A 24,314-nucleotide genomic window follows, 5' to 3' on the forward strand; every position below is an offset into this window, starting at 1 on the left:
GTGTGCCCACGTCATTGTCTGCTCACCCTTTGATGTCACTTCCTAGGTGCAGGTCCCGGAAGTCTAGCTAGTCAGAGAGAGTGCCGAACAACAAAGAAAAATGGGGAGACCCAATGATCCACAGTGTAAACAATCCACTGATGAAAACAAAAACAAAAACTGTGGATACAGATGTTCTGGAGATAATTTATTAAACACTGACATATAAAACCATGAAAATTCAATTAAAAAAGTACAATGATAAAAAATACTGTGATAAAAATCCAACAGGATCCTACATGGTTCGTGTATTGGCGAACACGCCTTCCTCAGGGGTCCAATGGTTTGCAAACTCACATATAAAGAATTGGACTGAAAACAGTCTATTGTCTTTATACCTGTGAGCTAAGCATTTTTTTTTTTTTGCTACTTCAGCTTGTCTGCCGTGTTCTTTGCTCACAGGTTTAAAGACAATAGACTACTTTCAGTCCAATTCTTTATATGTGAGGTTGCAAACCATTGGACCCCTGAGGAAGGCGTGTTCTCCGAAACACGGACCGTGTAGGGTCCGGTTGGATTTTTATCACAGTATTTTTTATCATTGTACTTTTTAAATTGAATTTTCATGGTTTTATATGTCAGTGTTTAATAAATTATCTTCAGAACATCTGTAGCCACTGTTTTTTGTTATTGTTTTCATCGGTGGATTGTTTTCACTGTGGATCATCGGGTCTCCCCATTTTTCTTTGTTGTGCAGACTAGATGAGCCATTTGGCCTTTATCTGCCATCATGTTTCTATAACCATAAAGCCCTATGACCTCACAATGCAGGTGTAAAGAGCCTTAGCCTATAGGAAGAGGAGATGCAAATGTTAAGAGCCTTAGCCAATAAGGAGAGAGATAATGGTTACTGCAGATGGGCATTTTTTTGCTACTTCAGCTTGTCCGTGGTGTTCTTTGCTCACATGTTTAAAGACAATAGACTGTTTCCAGTCCAATTCTTTATATGTGAGGTTGCAAACCATTGGACCCCTGAGGAAGGCGTATTCGCCGAAACACGGACCGTGAAGGGTCCGGTTGGATTTTTATCACAGTATTTTTTATCATTGTACTTTTTAAATTGAATTTTCAGGGTTTTATATGTCAGTGTTTAATAAATTATCTCCAGAACATCTGTAGCCACGGTTTTTGTTTTTGTTTTCATCGAGAGAGAGTGCCGATATAGGCAGCAACCTCGCGCATGGGAAGTAAAAAAGGTATGGTGGAAGGCAAGGGGTGTGCATGCATGGCAAGGAGAGGAGTGCGGGTGCCGTGCCTTTAGGAAGACCGTGCCTAGGGTGGACGCCCCCCCCCCCCCCAACATCCTTACGAAGCCACTGTTTAGAGCCAAGTACTTCAGCCAGTCATATGCTCAGGCTGACATTCGGAAGATATACACTCAATTTTATTCATTATTTTTTCACAACAGATCAGCTACACCTCACAGAACCTTTATATGAGTGACACCAAGAGGTTTCCTTATTTCTACCGGACTGTCCCCAATGAGTTGCACCTCTGTGCCGGGATAGGCAAGCTCCTGAAGCATTTTGGCTGGAACTGGGTCAGTATCATTTCAGCCGATGATGACCACAGTGTGAGAGCTGTTCAGACCCTGAGAGAAGGGATTGAGCGGAGCGGTGGCTGCATTGAATTCCATAAAACCTTCCCTCACCACAGTACCTTTCCAAATAACCTAGTAATCAAAATCAATGCACTAATTGAAACATCCTCTGCTGTGAACATTCTGTTCTTTAAAGAAAACTCTGCGTTTAGAAAACATGATACATTCAGATTTTATTCTCTGTTCAAACCTGGCAAGGTTTTTATTACCATAGGTAAGACAGAGATAAATAGAGAACCTTCAGTTCGCATTTTTTTAAAGAATAACTCCTTGATCTTCACAACACATAGGAGTGATATGCCAAACTTTTTAAAATTTATCCGTGAGATGAAGCCTGTCTGGCTTAAAAATGTTGACTACGACGGTTCGAATTGGTGGGCAGCCCTGTGTGACAGACAATGCCCAAAGAATATCAGAAGACAATGCAGCTCTACAAAGTTTATCACCCTTGAAGAAAAACTTCAGTTCAGCTATCACTGTCACAGCACACAGTTTGGAAACAGCTATAGTGTGTACAACGCGGTGTATGCCGTGGCACACGCACTGCATGACATGATCATGTCTGGCTCAGGAAATGACACCAAATGGACTAGAAAAAACTGGGAAGTTTTGGATTATTTGCCATGGAAGGTAACTAGTATTTGTTAGAAAAATTCTTTCTTTGGCACGAGTGTTGTAGAGACTGTATGACCACACAGATGCTCAGTCCCCACTGTCAGAGCAGGGCTAGTGCATGGTCTTCTGAACACCACCCCTCCTACAACAATCCTGTAAAATTCCACACTTGCACATCATACTTTTAAATATTACTGTGAGGGAGTGAGGAGCAATACCTGACTGGTACTGCAATTATACCACTGGGCAGCAGAGGGCACGAGCTCAAGAGTAAGCCAATTTAGAGGAGGTAGGGAAATCTTGCTGAGTCATGGGGCAAGGAAGAGTTCATATACCATAGTGTGAAGTCAGGGATGTCCCAGAGCAAGAGACTTCCTTGAGAGAGGCCATGAGGCAAGAGTTCTCCAGAGGGAGAAACCTTCCCTAGCTTTGAGCTGAGGAGAAGCCCAGGGAAGGGTGGAAAATTATCAAGGTGAGATGGTTGTTGTCTACTTGGCTAAGGTAAGTTGAATAAACTGTTGCAACCGGTGTTTGGAGCTGGAAATCATTAGCCCTAATGAGTATATTGGGCTCTGTAACCCACATGATATTTAAAGACTTATAAAATAGAACTACACCGGTAACTTGAAATAAGAGACTATTTTGCCTTCCCTGAGCTTGTGAAGTAGCAGGATCAGGGTTGTGAATCAATAGAGTTGTTGTTGTACCTTTAAAGTATGTCTGACTGGATGTGCACAGGTTTAACCCTCAAAGTCCACTCAGGCTCTTAAAATTACATTTTGGATTGTGTGTACGTGTGTGTCAGCTCTTCCTGCAGATAAGAGAATATGCTATTTCATATACTTGCCCTCAAGGTCAGCCCAACCATTAGGCAAGATTAAGCAGACACATCCACAAATGTAACTTGAATTAACACCATACACCAGTGGTTCTCAACCCAGTCCTTGGAACACACCCAGCCGGTCAAGTTTTCAGGATACCACAATGAATATGCATACAACAAATTATTGGGAAAATCAGTTCAAATCAGCTCTATATATATTACTATATCTTACTCATTAAAGCTTTATAGAAAATATTTTCATTTATTTAACAAATCTTTATACATAATCATTACATCAAGAAAATAATTTGTTTTCTAACCTGGCACTAATGAAAATTTACATCTCACTCATTAGCTCCATCGTTATCTGAGAAACCTCCACTTTAAGAACGGACTGGGAGAAGAGATGTATATGGATGAAAATGGAGACCTTGCCATTGAATATGATATTTTGAACTTGATCTTTTTCCCTGACGGGACATGGAAATATGAAATTGTTGGACATTATAACCCTTATGCTCCCCCAGGGCAGGATTTCACTATTGATGAGAAGGCGATCGTGTGGGAGAGTTCATTCAATCAGGTCAGATTTAAGAGATATTAGGGTATGATGAGAGGCACTGATCCATGTAGGTATCATGAATCTTGTTATAAAATGGTCAAAATAATGGTTGCCACTCATTGGCTGCTACTGATTCAGCTCCATCAGCAACATGTTCTCAGGTAAAGTGTGTATGCTTTATATATTTTGGCTAAAACCTTAGCAGGGTAGAACTGAAAGTCCAAGTTTACTAGTTATTCTGTCATAGTGTAAACATGCCCCAGAAACTCCTGCTATAAAAGCATAACTAGACAGTGACAATTAGCTATTGCATGAGGAAATATTTTAAGTCAGTTTGATCAAACTATGGTCAGGTAGCTTAATCCTTTATAACTGACTCTATTCTACAAATAGCTTTGTATATGTATATCACATTGTGGTAGTATGAATAAAGGTTGAACCTAGTCCTTCACAGGTACACTCACACACACACACACACACACACACACACAATGAAACAGGAGATGAATACTTCCCAAAAACTCTGAGTGCAGAACAAACACCGAAGGGAAACTCTGGTGCTCAATATCTTCTATTGATATGTCGTGACTCGAAACGATCGTGATTTGGCCCAAAAGGGCCTGCCTCAGGAGTCAATTGGTAAAGTGTTGTGATATCCAATACCTTCCTAAAAATGTCACAAATTTCTCATAAAACATGGCAAATACCTCTGCAAGTCAGCGTGGCGATTCGCATAGGAAAGGCTTAGCTACTTATCCCAGAACACAATCTTCTCCAATGGAGTGAAAATTGAAAGACCATGATATGAATAAAAGATATTGAGCACCACAGTCTTCCTTCACTGTTTGTTATTCACCTTCACGGATACATCCAGAGCAAGACTCTTTATTAACACAAAATATTCAGTTGCAATCTTTATACAGACCTGTTTCAATATGCCCCAAGTCAAAAGTGTGTCTGGCCTAACTGCAGCATCACATAAATCTTGGCCTGGCTCCAACCAGCCCTCAAGAAATAGGATTGCTATAGGATTCAAAGTATAAGCTTGGCCTACCTTAGCCAGGTTTCTGATAGTATGAAAATCAACTGTTGAGGTTACATTGTGAGATATTTCTCTTTCCCAGGCCTCCCTGGCATGACTGTGCTCAAGAGTTTTAAGTAATTGTCTGGCCCATGACCTTCTTGCTGTACCCATCCTGAGCCATTCCCTCTCTGTTCTATAGTTCAGGACCTGATAGCTCTTTGAGGTTGTTAAGTGGAAGTAGTTAGTAGAACTGGCAACTTCCTATATACTCTGTCACATATCCTCCCCCTCTGCGTAGCCATGTCCTCTCAAGCACCTGCATTAATGGGTCTATCTAGTCCAGTGCTCTGCATGAAATTGGAACAGCTGTAGACTCAGGAACCATCCAACTGTTAGATTCCTTATGGCAGGTCAGCCACTTGAGGGCTCATGGTCTGTTACCAGGGTAAAAGGGACCCAATGAAATAGTATGGGACCATTAACAGTGCCCATATACAGCATAGTTCTTATGAGGAAACAACTTCTGACTAATGAAAGCCACGGGGTATTCTTCTCCCTCTACTAATTATAAAACAAACAAATGATATAAATTAAAGAACTAAAGCCGATATTGGACAAACTTGTATGGTTTATGTCCCATATGTGGTAGATCCATGTAGGATGAGCTGGGGAGGGCATCAATGGAACTCCACTAATTTGGAACACACTGAGGCTCACACTGGATGCATCAGTTTGCACCATAAATGGTCGATTGAAGTCAGGGCTAATCAAGACTGATTCAGAGCAAGGGGCACCTATTAAGCCTCAGAAGCTAGCATCTAATGCAGAAGACCAACAAACCTTATCCAGGGCCTTATTTTGTAAAAGGTGATTCAACAGCTCTGCCTTCTCACCAAAATTATTTCTCTATTGGGTAACTAAACTGTTCTAATTTTCACCTATTGTGCTCCTTCTTTTCTTTTGTCTTTCTTTTTAAAAATTTGTTTGTACCTTCTCTTAATTACCTTCAATGTAAACCACTTAAACCTACTACTTGGATGTGCTATATCTCAAAAATGAACTTGAAAACCTGGAATGAACTTTTGATAATAGCTGACTAGCGCCAGAAATGCAGGGCTCGCTTCTTGGATTGAGGGATGGGCACTTGGGTAATTGCCTCCACTTTTCAAATCTAGGGCCTTATTTCTCCATTTCTAATGGACTACTCCAAGCTTAGGCTTCCTATCACTTTTTTGTTTGGGGGTGGTCCAAATTTTCCAACCTAAACCCTGCCCAAACTCCACCCAGACCCGCCCAAGCTCTACACCAAACCCCACCTACATATTAATAATACTAATTATAATGCCATTTCATCCATTCATTCTTCATATATATATAATATAATTTTATAAAAAATACATATTGGTAACCACAAAATTAAACTACACAAAGCACACTCTATGCAGAGAAAATTCTGTAGGATTTTGTAGATTTCAATCATATCTCCCCTCAGCCGTCCCCTTTTCCATGCTGAGCAGCCCTAACCTCTTTAATCTTAACTTATATGAGAGGAGTTCCATACATTATATATATATTTTTTTTTAACTTTAAATTTTATTGAGTTTTAGTGAAATACAAAAAGGAAAAAGGTATACAAGGATCATAAGAACAATCAAGGACGATCATATAACGGCAATATCAAAGAAATCAGGGATTAATGATAATAGATAATATAATACAGTACAATGGTCAAGCATGTCCAATTATGTTACACAAAAAGGGAAGGTAAAAGTGGTAGGAAGAGAATACAAGGGGGGTGAGGGGAAAAAAAGTAAAGAGGGAGAGAAAAGAGTAATAAGGGAGGGGAGGAGAGGCTAAATGAAGGAAAAAAAGGGAAGGAAAGGGTAGAAAAGAAGAAAGAAATCCCTCAGAGGTCAAGGAAAGAAAGGAGAAGAAGGAGAGAAAGAGAAGAAGAGAAAGCTAGAAGAGAGACTCAAAGAAGGTTAAGATAGTCTGTAAAGGCAGACCATTTTAGACGAACCTTGGAAGACATGGGTGTATAAGTGGAAATCAACATTTCACGTTTATGTTGAAGAAGCACTGACTGAAACCAAAAATGGATTGAAATAGATTCAAATGACTTCCAATTAGAGAGTATAAGTCTTGATGCTATAATAATAAGTGTATCAAATAAAGTGTGTTGAGTTTGAGGTAAGTTAAGCCTAGGAGCCTCGGATTTTAGTAAAATAATTGAAGGAGAAAAAGCAGCTTGGATGTTAAAAATCCAACTGAGATGAGACCATATGTCCAACCAGAAGGATTGAAGTAGAGGACATTCATACAACATATGAAGCAATGTGCCAGGGAGAGATTTACAATTTCAACATCTATTTGATGGAAGGAGACCGGCAATATGTAGCTTTTGGGGCGTCCAATTCATTCTATGATGTAAGAAAAACATTGATTGGGTTGAGTTTGCAGAGGAAACTGTTCTGATGACTGTAGACCAAAGAGTCGTCCATTGCCTGTCTGATATTGGGTGTCCTACATCAAGTTCCCAGCTTTTACGTAGTGAGATGTCAGTTTTCGTATAAGGGATGACAAGTAATTTATACATTCGAGATGCAACATGACCTGTTGTATAAACAGGGAACAGTGTGAGAGCAAAGAAGGGGTTCTGATTGTAAAAGAGCAACTGATTGTAAAATTTTTGATTTAGTGATTACACTAGTTAGTTGTAACCACTGATAAAAAGCCGAAGCCGGTAGAGCAAATTTGCTACTTAGTTCTGCAAATGTTAGCAATTGTAAGGCTGGCTTACAAATGTCTTTGAGGGACCATATCCCCAATTTAGCCTAAGAAGACCAAAAAATTGGTGCTTTGTCAATTAAGAAATGCGGATAGAACCATAGTGAAGTTAAAGAAGAGATACAAATAGAAATTTCAAGTAGTTTATCTAGTTCAAGTAGACAAGAAACAGATTGGGAGATAATATGGTTGTTCTCGTGGAGTTTGGGTGGGATGTCATCAGTGCAATTAGCGACGGAGAGAAAATACAGAGGGAGTGTTCCAACTGTAGCCAGAGAGGACAATAGTCAGAGGACAATGAAAACCATTGGCTAGATTGTTGTAGAATAAAAGCCTTGTGGTATGTCAGAAAATCAGGTAGTAATACTCATCCCCTATATCAATTTGGTTGGGACAGCACAGTCTGGTGGCAGGCAGAAGGAAGCACAGCAGTGCTGAAGAGGATCCTTAAAATGAGAGCTGTCTTGTGGTGGCGGCAGCAGCAGCAGCAGCAGTGAGGTTGTTTGCTCTGAATGATTACATGAACAGGTTATGCACCCCTTCAGCTCTTTCTTCCATCTCTGGAGGAGGCCAAGGGAAAAAAAAAACCAAACTACCAAACACAAAAGTATAGTTTAAACATTCAAGGCCTTGGGAGTTCTTGGTGTCCTACTAAACTGGTCATTTTATTGGGGTTATGACATCATCAAATAATTAATTATTAAACATACATAGTTGGTACATCTTCCAATTAAATTGCAATTGCTTCATTAAGATCCAATGATAAGAGGGAACGCTTTGGAATAGGCTTGGATGGGTTGGGGGTAGGAGGAATTTAGTACGGGTCATTGAGATGTTGGTTTTCCTTTTTTCATATTGGATTGGCTGTTGCAGTGTATCACTGTGTCTTCTGATTTGGGGGGATTCAGCTCTCAACTCTGTGGGCTATGGTCCATTCTCTGGATGTTGTTTTAGTTTATTGTTTCACCCTCTAGAGGATGCTCCTTGCTCTGGATGGGGGGTGGAGGGTTATGCTGTTTATTCTTGACTACTGTTCCAGTTCTGTATAAGACTTGATCCTGTTTGGGGCCATGCCCTGTGTATATGTTTGTATTATATTTGAAAATCATAAAAAATTGTTATACGGTGCTCCTTCCCCGCTCATTCGCGGTCCCGGTCATTTGCGGTATTTTCTGACCGCGAATGACCGGGCAGGGGAGGCAGGAGAGGGCAGCTGGAGAGGCAGGAAAGGGCAGCAAGAGCGCCAGCGAATGAAGGAAATCACTCCCTGTATGCTCCAACTGCCTCTTCCTGTACTAAAGTCAGGCCTTACCAATTAGGAACTGCGTGTCAAGCCAGCTCTTGATTGGTGATGCCTGACTTTAGTATAGGAAGAGGCAGTTGGAACATTTCCTTCACTCGCTGGCGTTCCGGCTGCCCTTTCCTGCCTCTCCAGCTGCCCTCTCCTAAAAACCGTATTCGTGGATTTTTTAAATTCGTGGGTGTTCCTAGAACAGAACCGCTGTGAATTTCAGGGGAGTACTGTACACTAAAGATCCAATGAGAAACTGCATACTCCAGCAATATTCTATTAGTTAATTTTCCCGTTATCACATGCTATTGGTTTCACCCCTGTTAGCAATAGAGGGGGTAACAACAAGCTCATTTAGGGCATGCTGACTTTGCTAGGACTCATCTATTTCCCAATCTTGCTGGAATCTGACAGGAAATAGCAGCTGTACCATACATCTATTTTAAAATTTTAACATTTGCTAACCAAACTATCCTACTGATCATCTTGCTCCTAACCAACTGGAAGGCTGCAGCAAACAACAGCTCCCCAATACCAATTATTTCAACTACAAATAGAATTCACCACCCAACCAGGAAAACCATTACAGACAGAAACATAAACTCCCAGACCTGCATACACCACATCATCACACCAACATGGAGGAGAAGACCAACAAACCCTCCCAGGACTAAACCATACCCCCAACCAAGAACACTTGTCTACCCAAAAGCAACATATAGTGTGCAACCAGAATACACCACACTAACATGTGCCTACTTAAACATCAGAGCTCTAGGCCGAAAGACAGAACACATAAAAGACTGGATAAAAACAAAAAATCTAGACTGCCTCTTCCTCACTGAAACCTGGCTAACCTCAGACTCGGACCCCAGGATAACGGAAGTTTGCCCGAAGGGATACAAAATAACAATGGTCTGCATGGAAAAAAAGAGGAGGAGATCTAGTCATCTTAGTCAGAAACTCCCTAAACTTAAACATACTAGACAAAACGTCCACCTTATACATGGATCTACTAGCCTGCCAACTTTCATGAACCACACTAAAAGGATCCATAACCTGCATGCTCTGCTTTATAACACCAGGGAATTGGAACACAGCAAGACCAAAATTCGAAGATTTTATATACCGAAATTCACTAACGGCAACTTACAACCTAATCCTAGGAGATCTAAACTTCCATCTCGAAGACCATACCTCTAAGCAAGTAGAAAACCTACTATCTTACCTTGAAGCCTTAACCTACAAGATCATAGACCCACAAACCACACACAAGAAAGGTCACCAACTAGACATTGCAGCCTTCATGACCCAACAACCCATTCTACCAGAGATTGAAACTTCAAATGGAAAATGGTCCAGATCCATCTGTTCAGACCATTACCTTAAACATCAACTAGGCCAAAGGCAAAACCAAACCAAAATCCCAAAGCTTAACCTACAAATATCGACCCCTCCAAATTCTGGAATAAAACAGATGCTACAATCCAAGAATGTGACCCCAAAGACTTCATCTCACAATGGTGCAATATAAGTACAACTACTCTAGATGAGCTAGCTCTAATACAAACAAAAAACAGAATCAGCAGATGATCAGACAAATGGTTCGACAACGAACTACTCCTACTCAAAAAACAATGCAGACTACTAGAAAGAAAATGGAGAAAAAGTATCCAAGAACACACAAGAGCAACATGGAAAAAACTAAACCAACAATACAAACTAAAACTACATGGCGATACTTGAGAGGGTCCAGAGGAGAGAAACAAGGATGATAAAGGAAATGGAGAACCTTTCATATGCCGAAAGGTTAGACAAACTGGAGCTCTTTACCCTGGAAAAGCGGAGACTGAGAGGAGACATGATAGAGACTTATAAAATCATGAAAGGCATAGAGAAGGTAGAAGGGGCAGATTCTTAGACTAGCGGGGACAACAAAAACAAGAGGTCATTCAGAAAAACTGAGAGGGGACAGATTCAAAACGAATGCAAGAAAGTTCTTCTTCACTCAGAGGGTGGTAGACATCTGGAACGCGCTTCCAAGTGAGGTGATAGGACAGAGTACAATACTGGGGTTCCAAAAGGGACTGGATGACTTCCTGGAAGCAAAGGGGATTGCAGGGTACAGATAGAGGGTTACTGTTCAGGACATTAAGAGAAAAGAGTATGAGAGTTTTAGGTTATGAGCACTATCAGGTCATGGACCTGAGGGGCCGCTGCGTGAGCGGACTGTCGGGCACGATGGACCTCTGGTCTGACCCGACAGGGGCAATACTTATGTTCTTATGTACAAGAAAAAAGAAAGACATACTAAACAAACCAAATAGGCATGGAAGCCCAAGACACAAAAAAACTATTCCAATTACTAAAAGAATTCACAGACACCAACCCTACCTAGCCCAAAACGACAACCCTCCACCTTTAGCCACCCTTTTAGCTGAATACTTTAAAAACAAAATTACAACTGTTAGGATAAACCGCAGGAACCCCAAACTTACCTAGAAGAGATCACAATGCCCCCCACAGAAAAAAATCAGCTATAGCAGATAGAACTTGGTCCCACTTCTCCACAATACAATGGTCTAACCTTAACAAACTCTATAAAAAATACAGCCACGCACCTTGCGACCTCAACCAATGCCCTCCATACCTATTAAGAACCTCCATCCTAAAATTCTGCACTCTCCTCATGCAATGGATACAAACCATGCTCACAGATTGCCTTTTCCCACAAGACCTCTCTGAAATCATCGTCACCCCGATCTTAAAAGATCCAAAAGGAGCAACAGATCAACCATACAACTACAGACTTTCACACCCGCACTCTTGAGCTGCGCTGCGAGACCCGGGATCGTGACAAAGTTCTCTGGCCTGGCGTGTCCATTACCACCAAGGGACCCTTCAGGACTTTATCTGGCTTCTTATCAGCCTAATAAGGGCATGCAAGGGAAGAGTCCAAGTCAGAATGCCTTATAACAAAGTTTCAAAACAAATAATCATTCACTTTTGGCAAACACAAGCTTCTCACTCAAAAGGCAAAACCCTCTAATCCAGTGTCCAGGTTTTGAGTAAGTACAGCCTTAACATTCAGTCCCCTGCCTCTGGATTTTCTCAATATTCTGCTACAAAGTCCTCTTCACCAGAGCAGGTAGTTTAAGCACATCCTTTCTGGAACATTTACTAAGCTGCTTGTGCTTCAGCAGCTGTGCCAGTTCATGGGCATGTAAAGCCCAGGGAAGGAAAACAAACTTCAAGCAACAAAAAAACAGGCAAACATTTCACCTGGTTTATCTCCAGCTCAACATTTCCCCAAACACACTGTTGTTTTGTAAAGAGGCATAACCCTCACATGCACAGGTTTTATAAGGCACCCTTAGCACAACCAAGTCGGTAGAGAAGTTATCTTTTGGATAGCCTTGGCTCTGAGAATGTGCAGGGCTCTCAGCACATCTCCCTGTTGAGACGTTACTGTGATTAATTATGCACAGCTGTGGGGGAGGAACGTGCCTGGCTCAGCCTAGCAGCTAGCAGGAAAATGCTTCCAAACATTTGTTAGCCTCAAAATAAAGCTGTCAGGCTCAAACTTAAAGTTCACTATAAACGGAGAGATATATAAATCTCCTTCAAAACAAAACTCTGGCTTCTCTGGAGGCTCAGAGATTGTGGGCAAAGGCACTACACATATCTCTCATTGCATTTCAATGTCCATGGGAAAAACCGCTGTTCCTACCAGACTCTCTTGTATATCCATGGCTTCCCCTGGGGGTTCCTTCCCAACTATCAGAGGCAGAAGCAAGCCTCTACATCCACCATCTGCCAGTCTGTACCTCCATACTCCACCGGGTGAAGAGAGAATAGCTGGCTCTCTCCAGGTTTACTCTCTCCTGTTTGCCTCCACTCTGCTTGCCCCCCTAGTGTTCTGCACTGCCTCGTTTTAAGCTGTGGAAAGACACTCCCCCTCAGACTAGGTGGGGGAAGGGCCTCCCACATACAGGCTTGTTCCATCTGGCTAAGTGCAGGTTCCTTTCCAGCCTTGACTCTTGTATGTATAAGCTGCTGGAAAGGTAGTAATCTCCTAGCAGGCTTAGGGACCGGTTTAGCCTGTGCGCAGATTTCCTGCTTCAACTTTTCCTTCCCTGCCTCTTCTGACTCCTCTTCAATGCCTGAACAGTAGTCAGCTAACTCTGTAGTATGTGATTCTACTTGGTCAGCTCTCTTGCATAGGGGTATAGTGTATTTCCTCCTTATCCCTGTGGCAAAACCCGGACCGGACTTGGGTTTGTCATAAACAAAATCCAAAATGGACTTGGGTTTGTCACAAGACCCATAGCCTCAATTCCACTATATGTCAAGCTAATGGAAGGCCTTGCAACTAAACTCCTCACCAGCTACCTAGAAAACCACAATTTGCTCCACCCTACACAGTCTGGATTCAGAACCAACTTCTGCACTGAGATACTACTAGGTTCCCTTCTGGACACATCTAGACAACACCTCAGCACAGGCAAAAAAATGCTGACTATTCAACTAGATCTCACCGCAGCATTTGACCTGGTAGACCACGACATCCTGCTACAAATACTAGATACAATAGGAATCATAGGCAAAGTACACACATGGTTTCAAGGATTCATATAATCCAGGACCTACAGAGTAAAGACAAACAAAAAAAATCAGAAACCATGGTCCAACCCCTGTGGCGTACCCCATGGATCACCATTATCCCCAACACTCTTCAATCTCTACATTGCATTCCTTGGCACCTGCCTAGACAAAATAGGCTTAACCTCCTATAGCTATGCAGACGACATCACCATTCTCCTTCCTTTTGATCAGCCAGCACCCACCATGACAGACACACTAAACAGAACTCTAGAAACAGTGGCAACATAGATGAAAGACCACAAACTACAACTGAACCCAGACAAAACAAAATTCATACTTCTCGAAAAAAATAAAACCCCAACCATAACAAACTTAGTAATAAACTGAATCACATACCCAATTCAACCCACTCTAAAACTTCTGGGAATGACGATAGACAGATGCTGCACTATGCAACCACAAATCAACAAAACAATACAGAAATCATTTGCGGTCATGAGAAACCTAAGGCAAGTTCAAAAATTCTTCGACAGAAAACAATTCCAGCTCATGGTCCAGTTCCTAATCCTAGGTCTCCTTGACTACTGCAACATCCTTTATCTCCCCTGCCCTGCAACAATGATAAAACATCTACAAACAGTACAAAACACAGCCCTGAGACTAATCTGTTCACTAAGAAAACACGACCACATCACCGAGGCATACCTCGACTCACACTGGCTCCCAATTCAAGCAAGAATACTATTTAAATTCTACTGTATATTATTTAAATCCATAAATGGTGACAGCCCAGCCTACTTGAACAACCGCCTAATCCAAACTACCACAATCAGACACAGGAGAACCAGACACCATTCACATAGCCTCCAATCAGAGACATCAAACGGAAAAAACTATATGATGGCATTCTAGCCACACAGGCAGCAAAGCTAGACCACTAACTCTCCAATCTACTAATCGTGACCCCAGACTACAAAACTTTCAGAAAAGAAATAAAATTCCTGCTATTCAAGAAATCCATGAAGACTAACTAACACCTATGAAACATTTCAATCCTTTGAAGCAATTCACTCTACTCTGTTACACCTCTGGACATGTCCAGAAATCCTCTTCTGTAATCTGCTTTGAACCGCAAGGTAATGAATGGCAGAATAAAAATCAGTAATGTAATGTAATGTAATATTATAGTTACTGTAACTCTGAAGCTTTTTTATCCTTCAGCTTCATCTTTATATATTTATATAAGATCTATATATATCTTAGTTCCTTTCAGGTTTCTCAAGCAAGGGGTGTCTCATACATATTGGGTTATGGCCCCCCTTATATCCTGTTTAATAAAATTATCACCATCAAGGTACTTACATGTGATGAGCAGTAGAGAATGACACAAGGACAAAGTATGTCCCTGCCCATGCGCTCTGTCCCTGTGAGCTCAGCCTCTGTTCCCACCCATCCCCGTAACCTCTGTCCCCCTTCTGACCCATTCAGTACAATGTAAGAAGCCTCAACATTTTGAATACTGCGCCCTTTGGATATATTTTCAATAATTTTTGCCAAGCATCTTCTTTTATTCATGAAAACACTAGGGCAATTTTACAAGACAATTTCTAAGCATGGAAAATGCTGTTCCACATAGTCAAGCCATTTAAAAAAATTATCTTCAAATATCCGTTTCAGGTATTCAAAGAAAATGGTCATCAGGAAAGGAGCATTGCATTTTAGAAACAACCCCAAAGTGTCATATGAAGTTACAAAACTTGTTTTCTTAATCCTCAGACACCACCACAGCCCAGATGCAGCCCAAGATGCCATCCTGGTTACAGGATATTACACAGGGAAGGAGAGCTCGTTTGCTGCTATGACTGTATTCCGTGTGCAGAGGGAGAAGTCTCCAACCAAACTGGTGTGCGATATCATGAAACACATGGGATGAACATAGATATGGGTTACTCATTAAGGTCTTTATTCTGTGAAATTATACAGGGAATCCAATCCCTAGGAAGAGCGATTGATTATTCCACATTCCTCATTTCCAGTCAACTGGCTCACCCACTTCCCTCTATATCTTTACATTGTAAATATTATTAGGTAACCTTCAGTCTAGGCAGGGCAGGATTAATTCTTCGAGGGTCCCTAGGCACACAAGTACACTGGGCCCCTGCCCCGCCCAGCCCATGTCCCCTAAAGCAAAAAAATAAATAAATAGAAATTTTTTTTCTACTTTTGTCTTCTCTGGTTTCTGCTCTTTTCATCTTCTTGTCACTCTCTTCCTTTCATCTTCTGTGCCACTTCCATAAACTGTATGCCTCCCCCTTCCATCTTTCCCTTCACTCCCATTGGTCTGGCATCCATCTTCTTCCATTCCCTCCTCCAATGGTCTGGCATCTCTCTCCTCTTCTTCCCTTCCCTCTCCCACACCCATACACCCATGGTCTGGCATTTCACTCTCTCTTTCCCTTCCCCCTACTTCCATCAGCATCTGCCCCCTTTCTTTCCCGCCAACCCAATTCCATCCAGTATCATTCCCCCTTTCCCTGCACACCAATTCCATCAGCATCTTCCCCCTTTCTTTCCCTCTAACCTAAATCAATTCAGTATCCTTTCCCCTTATGTTTTCCCCTTTCCCTGCATACCAATTCCATCAGCATCTGCCCCCTTTCTCTCCCTCCACCGCCCTTTTCACACAGCCCCCATGGAAATGCCCCCACCAGCAACGGCAACGGGCCCCCCCAGCATCAACAGACAGCAACGTTGCCTTCTGCCGGCATCAACGGCAACGCGGCCAGCTTAGCTCCATGAAGATCCCGCGATGATTGCATCTGCTGGAAGAAGTAAGTAATGTAGGAGGGGGATGGACTGGCAGACGCAGTCATTGCGAGACCTTCTTGGAGCTGCGTTGGCCGCGTTGCCTTTGATGCTGATGGAAGGCTGCGTTGCTATCTGTTGATGCCGGGGGGAGAGGGGTGTTGTCATTGTTGTTGGGTGGGGTCCATTGCCGTGGAGGGGGAGCCCATTGCCGTCTGAAAAAAAAATTGGCATATTGGTAAGTCATCCTTTAGCGGGTCCCCTGACTGTTTCGGGCTCTAGGCACGTGCCTACTGGGCCTATTCATTAATCCTGCCCTGAGAGAAGGGAAGAGGACTCCAAATATGTGTGCAGGGGGGTGAGAGGTCGAGGAGGACTCCAGATAGGCATGCGAGTATAGGGTCACTAGATGTTCGTTTTCCCTAGACAAAAGTTCTAAAATTTAAAAGCCACTCAGACACCTGAACGAGTCCTCAAAAAGAGGACATGTCTAGGGAAATCCAGCCATCTGGTAACCCTACCCAAACCTATCAAAGCCCAGAGCAAAATAATTACCCATAGATATGTGGTCTACTCTTCTCCTCTCAGAAAGAGAATGTCCTCTTCCCTCTTTCTATCCTCTCAGAAAGCCTGAAATGTCCAAATAGTTTATGTTTGTGTTTACTGAAAGCTTCTATACCACTACTAATGACTTGGGAGTCAATTCAGAGTGGTTTACATGAGCTTCTTAATGGTGCTACAATACATGAGCTTCTGTAATAGAGTTACAATATAGTTAGTGCCCTGGGTGTTTTCTACAATGTTTCATTATTGCAAAAGAAATCATCCAAAACATAAGCCCACCCTAGTCACACCTCCAACATGCCGCCTTGAGCTTTAGATACACTGCAGATGAGCAGCTTAGAAAACCCTCTACAAAATGTGTTTTGAAAATAACGATTTGTACGGTGCAGCAAGAAAAACATCTATCTTTATTGTTTATTGAAAAACTTGATATACCGCTTTCCCAGAGGTCAAGGCATCCATTCCTTTATCAAATATGATGCAAATTCACTTGCATATATTCAATGATATTTCTTAGAAGTCATATCAACTTATAAAGAAAACAGTGCTCAGAGACACGGAGGTGAAAACAAGGGTGGATTCCAAAACTATCACCTCACCACCCAATTATCGCATATTCAAGATATTTAGTTGATATTGAAAAGTCTTTGTGCTGCTGTCTGCTGACAGGTTTTTACTCTCTCATACTATCGTTACTCAGAAGTTGTTCAAAAAATATATTCAAAAGGCAAACTTATCTTTAATGCCAAGTTCTGACGTGGCCCGTTTCGATCCTGCATCAGGGAACCAAAAAATCGTTACTTCAAGGGTGGAAATGTCTCAAAAATTTAGATTCATTTCAATTCATTTATGGCTGTAATTGGCAAAATTAACTTTGGTGAAGAGAAAAATTTTTACGGTTACAGCCTTAAATGAATTGAAATGAATCTAAATTTTTGAGACATTTCCACCCTTGAAGTAACACTTTGAATTCAGGGCTATTTATGCTATTTCAATTCACTTTAGCAAACAGATTCCATGATATTTTTGAAATGATCAAACAATAATCTTCTCTTTCTTAGATATGGATACCTGTACAACATGCCCAGAGGATCAATGGCCCAATCAGAAAAGAAATGCCTGTATCCCAAAAGTGAGAACATTCCTGTCTTATGAAGAGCCTCTAGGGATAGCTTTGACGTCAATCATCCTTTTCTTCTTTCTGGTCACTGCTGTCATCCTGGTAATCTTTATTTATTACCGAGATACTCCTATAGTGAGAGCCAACAATCGAGACCTCAGTTACATTTTCCTCATCTCCCTCATGCTCTGCTTCTTCTGCTCATTAGCATTCATTGGGCATCCTGAGGACGTTACCTGCATTCTCAGACAGACCACATTTGGGATTACTTTCTCCATCACTCTGTCCTCCATACTAGCAAAAACCATCACTGTGGTCATGGCCTTTCATGCCACCAAGCCTGGAAGCAAGCTCCGGAAATGGATGGGTTCCAGGGTCTCTAACTCTATCGTCCTTTCTTGCTCCCTTATTCAAACAGTTCTGTGTCTTGCCTGGTTGTTCATTGCTCCACCATTTGTATATCTTAATATGAGATCAGAAATTGGGATAATACTAATTGAATGCAATGAAGGGTCAGTAGCTGCATTTTACTGTGTTCTGGGTTACCTGGGATTTCTGGCTGGTGTCAGCTTCATCATAGCTTTCCTAGCAAGAAATTTACCCGACAGTTTCAGTGAGGCCAAGTACATCACCTTCAGCATGCTGGTCTTCTGTAGCGTCTGGATCTCCTTCATCCCAACATACCTGAGCACCAAGGGCAAGTACATGGTGGCAGTGGAGATATTTGCTATTCTGGCCTCCAGCGCTGGATTGTTGGGTTGTATCTTTTTCCCTAAATGCTACATCATTCTGCTGAGGCCTGAGAGGAACAGCAAGAAGTACCTAACAAAAACATAATGGCTTAAAGGCCGAGAAATGATAGTAGTAACATTTTCTTTTAAATGGAGAACAATAAAACCAATAATAAAGAAAAGAATTGGAGCATCTTGTACTGTTATATTTGATTTCATAAGAAATAGAAATATGTTTGAACATGTAGATATGCAAAAATTCACATGATTAAAAGATTACATCTCATGACACAAAATAAGGGTTGGAATATAAGAACAATATGACATTTTTCTGTCTAACAGACTATTAATTTTGAAACATAAACAGAGAAAATGATGGCTGATAAAGACCATCTTGCCTATCTAGTCTGCCCAAGTTGATGAAATTAAGGGTTAAGTGCCTCCACGCTGACTGTCCTAAGTGACAACACACGTTAATTAAGCTAACTGTAGGGCACAGACCACACCCATTCTCCTCCCAGAACTCAGCCAGTTCCAACCTCGCTAATATAGGGCAATAATTTATAAATCGTAAGTTTGACGGTGGTAGGTGCCCTTCCGCTGCCTAACTTAATTGTTTTAATTGACTTTAATCAGCATAGGCACCGGTAATGTGACTACAACAGGATGCCTAATGGCACCTTACATCTAAGTGGGTGTGGTTAGGGGGGCAGAGTAGGACTTCAGTGCCATTGGGTGCGATTCACTAAAGAACATAAGACACCTACAATGTAGGCCAGTAAAATGCTGGCCAATTTTGAGGCATCAAAGTTTTTTCATAGGTGTCGATAGCCATGATTCTGTTAATGGTGCCTAAATGTGATCGACATGTGGCCAGCGTACATTTTTGTAGAGACTACTAATTTAGGTGCTATTTACCAAATCGGGCATATTGGGGCTGATTCTGTAGAGGACGCCGGTCTCAGCGGATGTCTAAGAAGTGGCTGAGAATCGCACACTGGCATCCTCTACAGAATCACATCTACCCTAATGGAAAGACACCTAACCCCTCAATTCTCTAACCAGCACCCATGTCACCGGCGCCGTTTACAGAATCACGCATGCCTGATGGAGTGATCCCTTGCTATCAGCTGATCATGGCAAGGGTTTTCCTAATCAGTTGAACCGGCAAGCCTCCCCGAAGCCGCATATTTGGGGAATACTGCCAACTCAGCTGATCGGGTGAAAATACCCCTGCCATGATCAGCCAATCAGAATCTTAGGTCATGCCCATTCCATTCCAGGATGCACAGGGAAGGATGCCTTGGACCCTAATTGTCTAAAGCTCTCCTATTGGAGGAGCCTAGTTATCCAGCCAACCAGGGCCTTAGGCCCCTCCCTGGTGCATCTCAGAATACACCGGGAAGGGGAAGACCCACCATTTTGAAGAGGCGGGTCTGCTAGCCAGATGAAACAAGCATTCCTCTGGCCATCCTTTCTTTGTCAAAGGTGCAAGGCTGTTGGGGGTGTTGGGGTGGTCTTATGGGTGCAGAGTGGGGGTCTGGAAGTTTTGGGGGTATCTGGGGTTCTAGAGGTTATGGATAGTGTTTGGGGGGATTTGAGATTCAGAAGTGATGTCGTTTGAGGCAGTATCAGGGGTTCTGGGTGCGTGGCGGCTGGAGGGAGTGGGTATCCCTCCTGCCGAGCTACTTTCAGGGTGGGTTTCAGGGATTTGGGGGTAGTGGCAAGAGGGAGTGGGCATCTCTCCTACTAAGCTACTTTCCGGGTGGGTATCGGGGGTTCAGGGGGCAGGCAGCAGAAGGAGTGGGTATCCCTCCTGCCAATTTTAGGGGTGGGTGCTGGGGGGTCTCCTGTCACAACTGCTTAGCTGATCGTGGCAGCAGTATTTTCCCCTGATTAGCTGAGCCGGCAGGACTCCTTGAAGCTGCAGCTTTGGGGAGTCTTGCCATCTTAGCTGATCGGTGATTCCAATGCCGTGATCAGCTCAGCCGGCTGTGTCTACTTTAAGGTTTAGAGAAGTAGGCCAGAGTTTTGCTGGCCTACATTTCAGGCATCTGTTGCGGCCCTAGGGAGATACCTGGGGCTGCTTAAGCTCACCCAAGGCCACTTCTGGGTGAAACCATGCCTACGCCCAGCCTCTTGGTGGATAATGCAATGATAAGTAATCAAGGGTGTGTGGCAGTGACTTTTTTGCATTCTTTCCTTCATTAGTCCAACCAAGCCTTTCTTTTCTCCGCACATTGAAGGTGCGCCATCGGTAGTTAGCCCCACCAACTTTTCCCAGGGTAATTTAAAATTATTTATAGATTTCTCCACAGCCTCAAATATATCTCTACCAGTCGTCGTCCCATGCATGGCAGCTACATCCAAAAGTTCCTCAGTGACAGAGAGGTCGGTCTTCGTAACACATATAAAGATGGACAACTGCGCTGTATCAGTGTTGTCTGTGCTTTCATCGATAGCAAGTGAAAAAGCGAGATAACTGCATGCCTGTTCGGCCAGCTGTGATGATAGATTTCCTGAGAGTTCTTGAACTCTGTCTGCAATGGTGTTTCTTGACAAACTGACAGTTTGAAAACTCTGTATCTGGTCTGGGCATACTTTCTCACACACTTTTAGCATGCATTGCTTCAAAAAGGCACCCTCTGAAGTACGGGCAATTTCTTCAGCCACTATAAAGCTTGCTTTCACTGCAGCATCATTTTTCGCTGTAGCCTTTGTAAACATTTGCTGCTGTGATTGTAGTTTGCCTTTTAGTTCTTTAACAATTTTATGCTTTTCTTCCAAAGTATATTTGCCATACTTAACATTATGTTTGGTGTCAAAATGACGACGTATATTGTACTCTTTCATCACCGACACTGTCTCATAACACAATATACACACTGGTTTGCCCTCACTAAGCACAAACATGTATTCATTTTCCCATTTGTCATTAAATTGTCTGCCTTCACCGTCAACTTTTCTTTTCCTGGACATTTTGGGATCAATATTGGCAGTAAAAGATGTAGTTTATTGGAAATCTGCGTTAGAATGAAAAAGTCAGTCAATAAATGCCTGGCTGGGTACAGATAGCAGATTCTGTTGCGATTTTTATGCCTACATTTTATGCCAGGAACAGGCAGCTTCTGCTGTCCGATTCACCCCAAGCAGGACCGTTCGCACGCACCTGCACCCCCACCCCGAAGGACCGCCGACTCCCCGACTCCCAACACGATCGGGGCAAGAGGGAGCTCAAGCTCTCTTGCCCCCCCGACTCCCCGACACGATCGGGGCAAAAAGGAGCCCAAGCCCTCTTGCCCCGCCGATTCCCCAACTCCCCGACAATATCGGGCCAGGAGGGAGCCCAAGTCCTCCTGGCCCTGGCGACCCCCCCCCCCCCCCCGCTAGTTGTTTGGACCAGGAGGGATCCCAGGCCCTCCTGCCCTCGACGCAAACCCCCCTCCCCCCATCGACCGCCCCCCCAAGAACCTCCGACCCCCCGGCCGACCCTCACGACACCCCCACCCCCCTTCCCCGTACCTTTCTGTAGTTGGCCGGACAGACCGGAGCCAAACCCGCCTGTCCAGCAGGCAGCCAACGACGGAATGAGGCCGGATTGGCCCATCCGTCTCAAAGCTCCACCTACTGGTGGGACCTAAGGCTCCCGGGTCTATTCTGATTGGCCCAGGTGCCTTAGGCCCCACCAGTAGGCGGAGCTTTGAGACGGATGGGCCAATCCGGCCTCATTCCGTCGTTGGCTGCCTGCCGGACAGGCGGGTTTGGCTCCCGTCTGTCCGGCCAACTACAGAAAGGTACGGGGAAGGGGGGTGGGGGTGTCGTGGGGGTCAGCCAGGGGGGTCACGGGTCGGCTGGGGGGGCGGTCGGAGGTTCTTGGGGGGGGCGGTCAATGGGGGGAGATAGATAGCAAGTACGGCCGGCGAGATCACAAGCCTCCTATGTCACCGCGCGTCATTGTGATGGAACGCAGCGGCGTGCAGTGATGACAGCGCGGTGCGGGCCACATTGCAAGGCCTGGCGGGCCGGATTTGGCCCGCGGGCCTTGTGTTTGACACATGTGGTTTAGAGGGTGAAGAACTTATGTGCATGACGGAAGAGCGAGATATGACGGAAGAGTGATGATATTAAGGTGGCCAAACAGGTTGAAAAGGTGATGGCGAAAGCTAGAAGGATGCTAGGTTGCATAGGAAGAGGTATGGGCAGTAGGAAAAAGGAGGTATCGATGCCTCTGTATAAGACTCTGGTGAGATCTCAATCAGAATATTGTGTACAATTCTGGAGCCACACCTTCAAAAAGATATAAAAAGGATGGAGTCGGTCCAGAGGAAGGCTACTAAAATGATGTGTGGTCTTCGTGATAAGGCATTTGGGGACAGACTTCAAGATCTCAATCTGCATACTTCTGGAGGAAAGGCGGGAGAGGGGAGATATGATAGAGATGTTTAAATACCTACGTAATATAAATGTGCATGAATCGAGTCTCTTTCATTTGAGAGGAAGCTCTGGAATGAGAGGGCATAGGATGAAGTTAAGAGGTGATAGGCTCCGGAGTAATCTGAGGAAATATTTTTTTACAGAAAGGGTGGTAGATGCATGAAACAGTCTCCCCAAGAGGTGGTGGAAACAGAGAGAGACTGTGTTTGAATTCAAGAGGGCCTGGGACAGAGAAAGTGATAATGGTTACTGCGGATGGACCTAGACTAGATGGGCCATTTATCCATTATCTGTCATCATGCTTCTATGTTTCTATGCTGTACCAACATATAGATGACACCTGCAGACATAAGGGCTATTGTGGTGGTATACAGTTGGGTATGGTAGGTTTTAGGTGAGTTTTTGAGGGTTCATCATACAATGTAAGGGGGTTATGGTGAGATGTATACCTGGACCTTTTATGTGAAGTTCATTTTGTGCCCCCTTGGGTGCTCCACTGCTCTGCTGGAATATCTGTGTGATCAGTCCACTAAGAATGTTGGCCCCTCCTATGTCCAAAGGGTTGGTCTTTTTGCATTTTTCATTTAGACATTATTTTTTCAAAAAATGTTTTCTAAAGGTTTTTCGTTTTTCCTACTATGCAATGATTAGGTGGTGGTGGGTCTTGCTATATAGAGTTTGTATCTTTAGCAGGGCTACACATCTCTGAGCACATGCTACAAATCAATCAATTAGTTACTTGCAACTTTGGATAAAAATGGGGATCATATGTCTGGCAGATTCTGATTAAAAAGCATATTTTTTTTTTCTATTGATTATAAACTAAATCCACAATTCCTCTGACTGGTATGATTATACTCCTCAACAAGCACTCCTGTTAAATTAACATTTGCCTTGAATTTAATGAAGGCAACACTTCTGTAAGGTCATGTTTATAAAAACAACTTATATTTAATATTAATTGCACAGAGCAGAGATGACATCCCTTAAGCCTGAACCTTTCAGGAGTAGAGTACTATAAAGATCACTGGGTGTCCACTTAGCTGCTGGATACTCTCTCAGAGTCTACATCAGCATCGGCAGAAGTCTTCTGTGGTCATCTGTAATGTGATTTGTGTCCATCAAGGGTCTTGTGTCCACTCTGAAACTTCATGGTACATAGAAGAATGTGATTTTTTTTACTTATTATACAAAGATTCAAAAGGTTGGGATTCAAAAGGTTGGAGGTTTCCAAGACCCTGACTATATCCTCCAGTGTGCCAAAACTAACTAAGGTCATAGAGGAGGAAGAGCAGCTATTTCTCACCTTGAAAA

The 24,314-nt window shown here is 43.1% G+C and overlaps 1 protein-coding gene across 1 annotated transcript in view; it reads left to right on the forward strand.

Annotated features, from left to right (window-relative positions):
* LOC117368616 (vomeronasal type-2 receptor 26-like) overlaps window positions 1–18,672 on the forward strand; it is a 36,050-nt gene extending 17,378 nt beyond the window's left edge. The window contains exons 3-6 of the mRNA XM_033962344.1: window positions 1,448–2,269; window positions 3,433–3,660; window positions 15,123–15,249; window positions 17,777–18,672. Of these exons, the coding sequence (XP_033818235.1) occupies window positions 1,448–2,269; window positions 3,433–3,660; window positions 15,123–15,249; window positions 17,777–18,672 (2,073 nt within the window). The remainder of the gene's footprint in view (window positions 1–1,447; window positions 2,270–3,432; window positions 3,661–15,122; window positions 15,250–17,776) is intronic.
* The last annotated feature ends 5,642 nt before the right edge of the window (window positions 18,673–24,314 follow it).

Source organism: Geotrypetes seraphini, chromosome 10 (assembly GCF_902459505.1).
Source record: "Geotrypetes seraphini chromosome 10, aGeoSer1.1, whole genome shotgun sequence".
Lineage (NCBI taxonomy): Eukaryota > Metazoa > Chordata > Amphibia > Gymnophiona > Dermophiidae > Geotrypetes > Geotrypetes seraphini.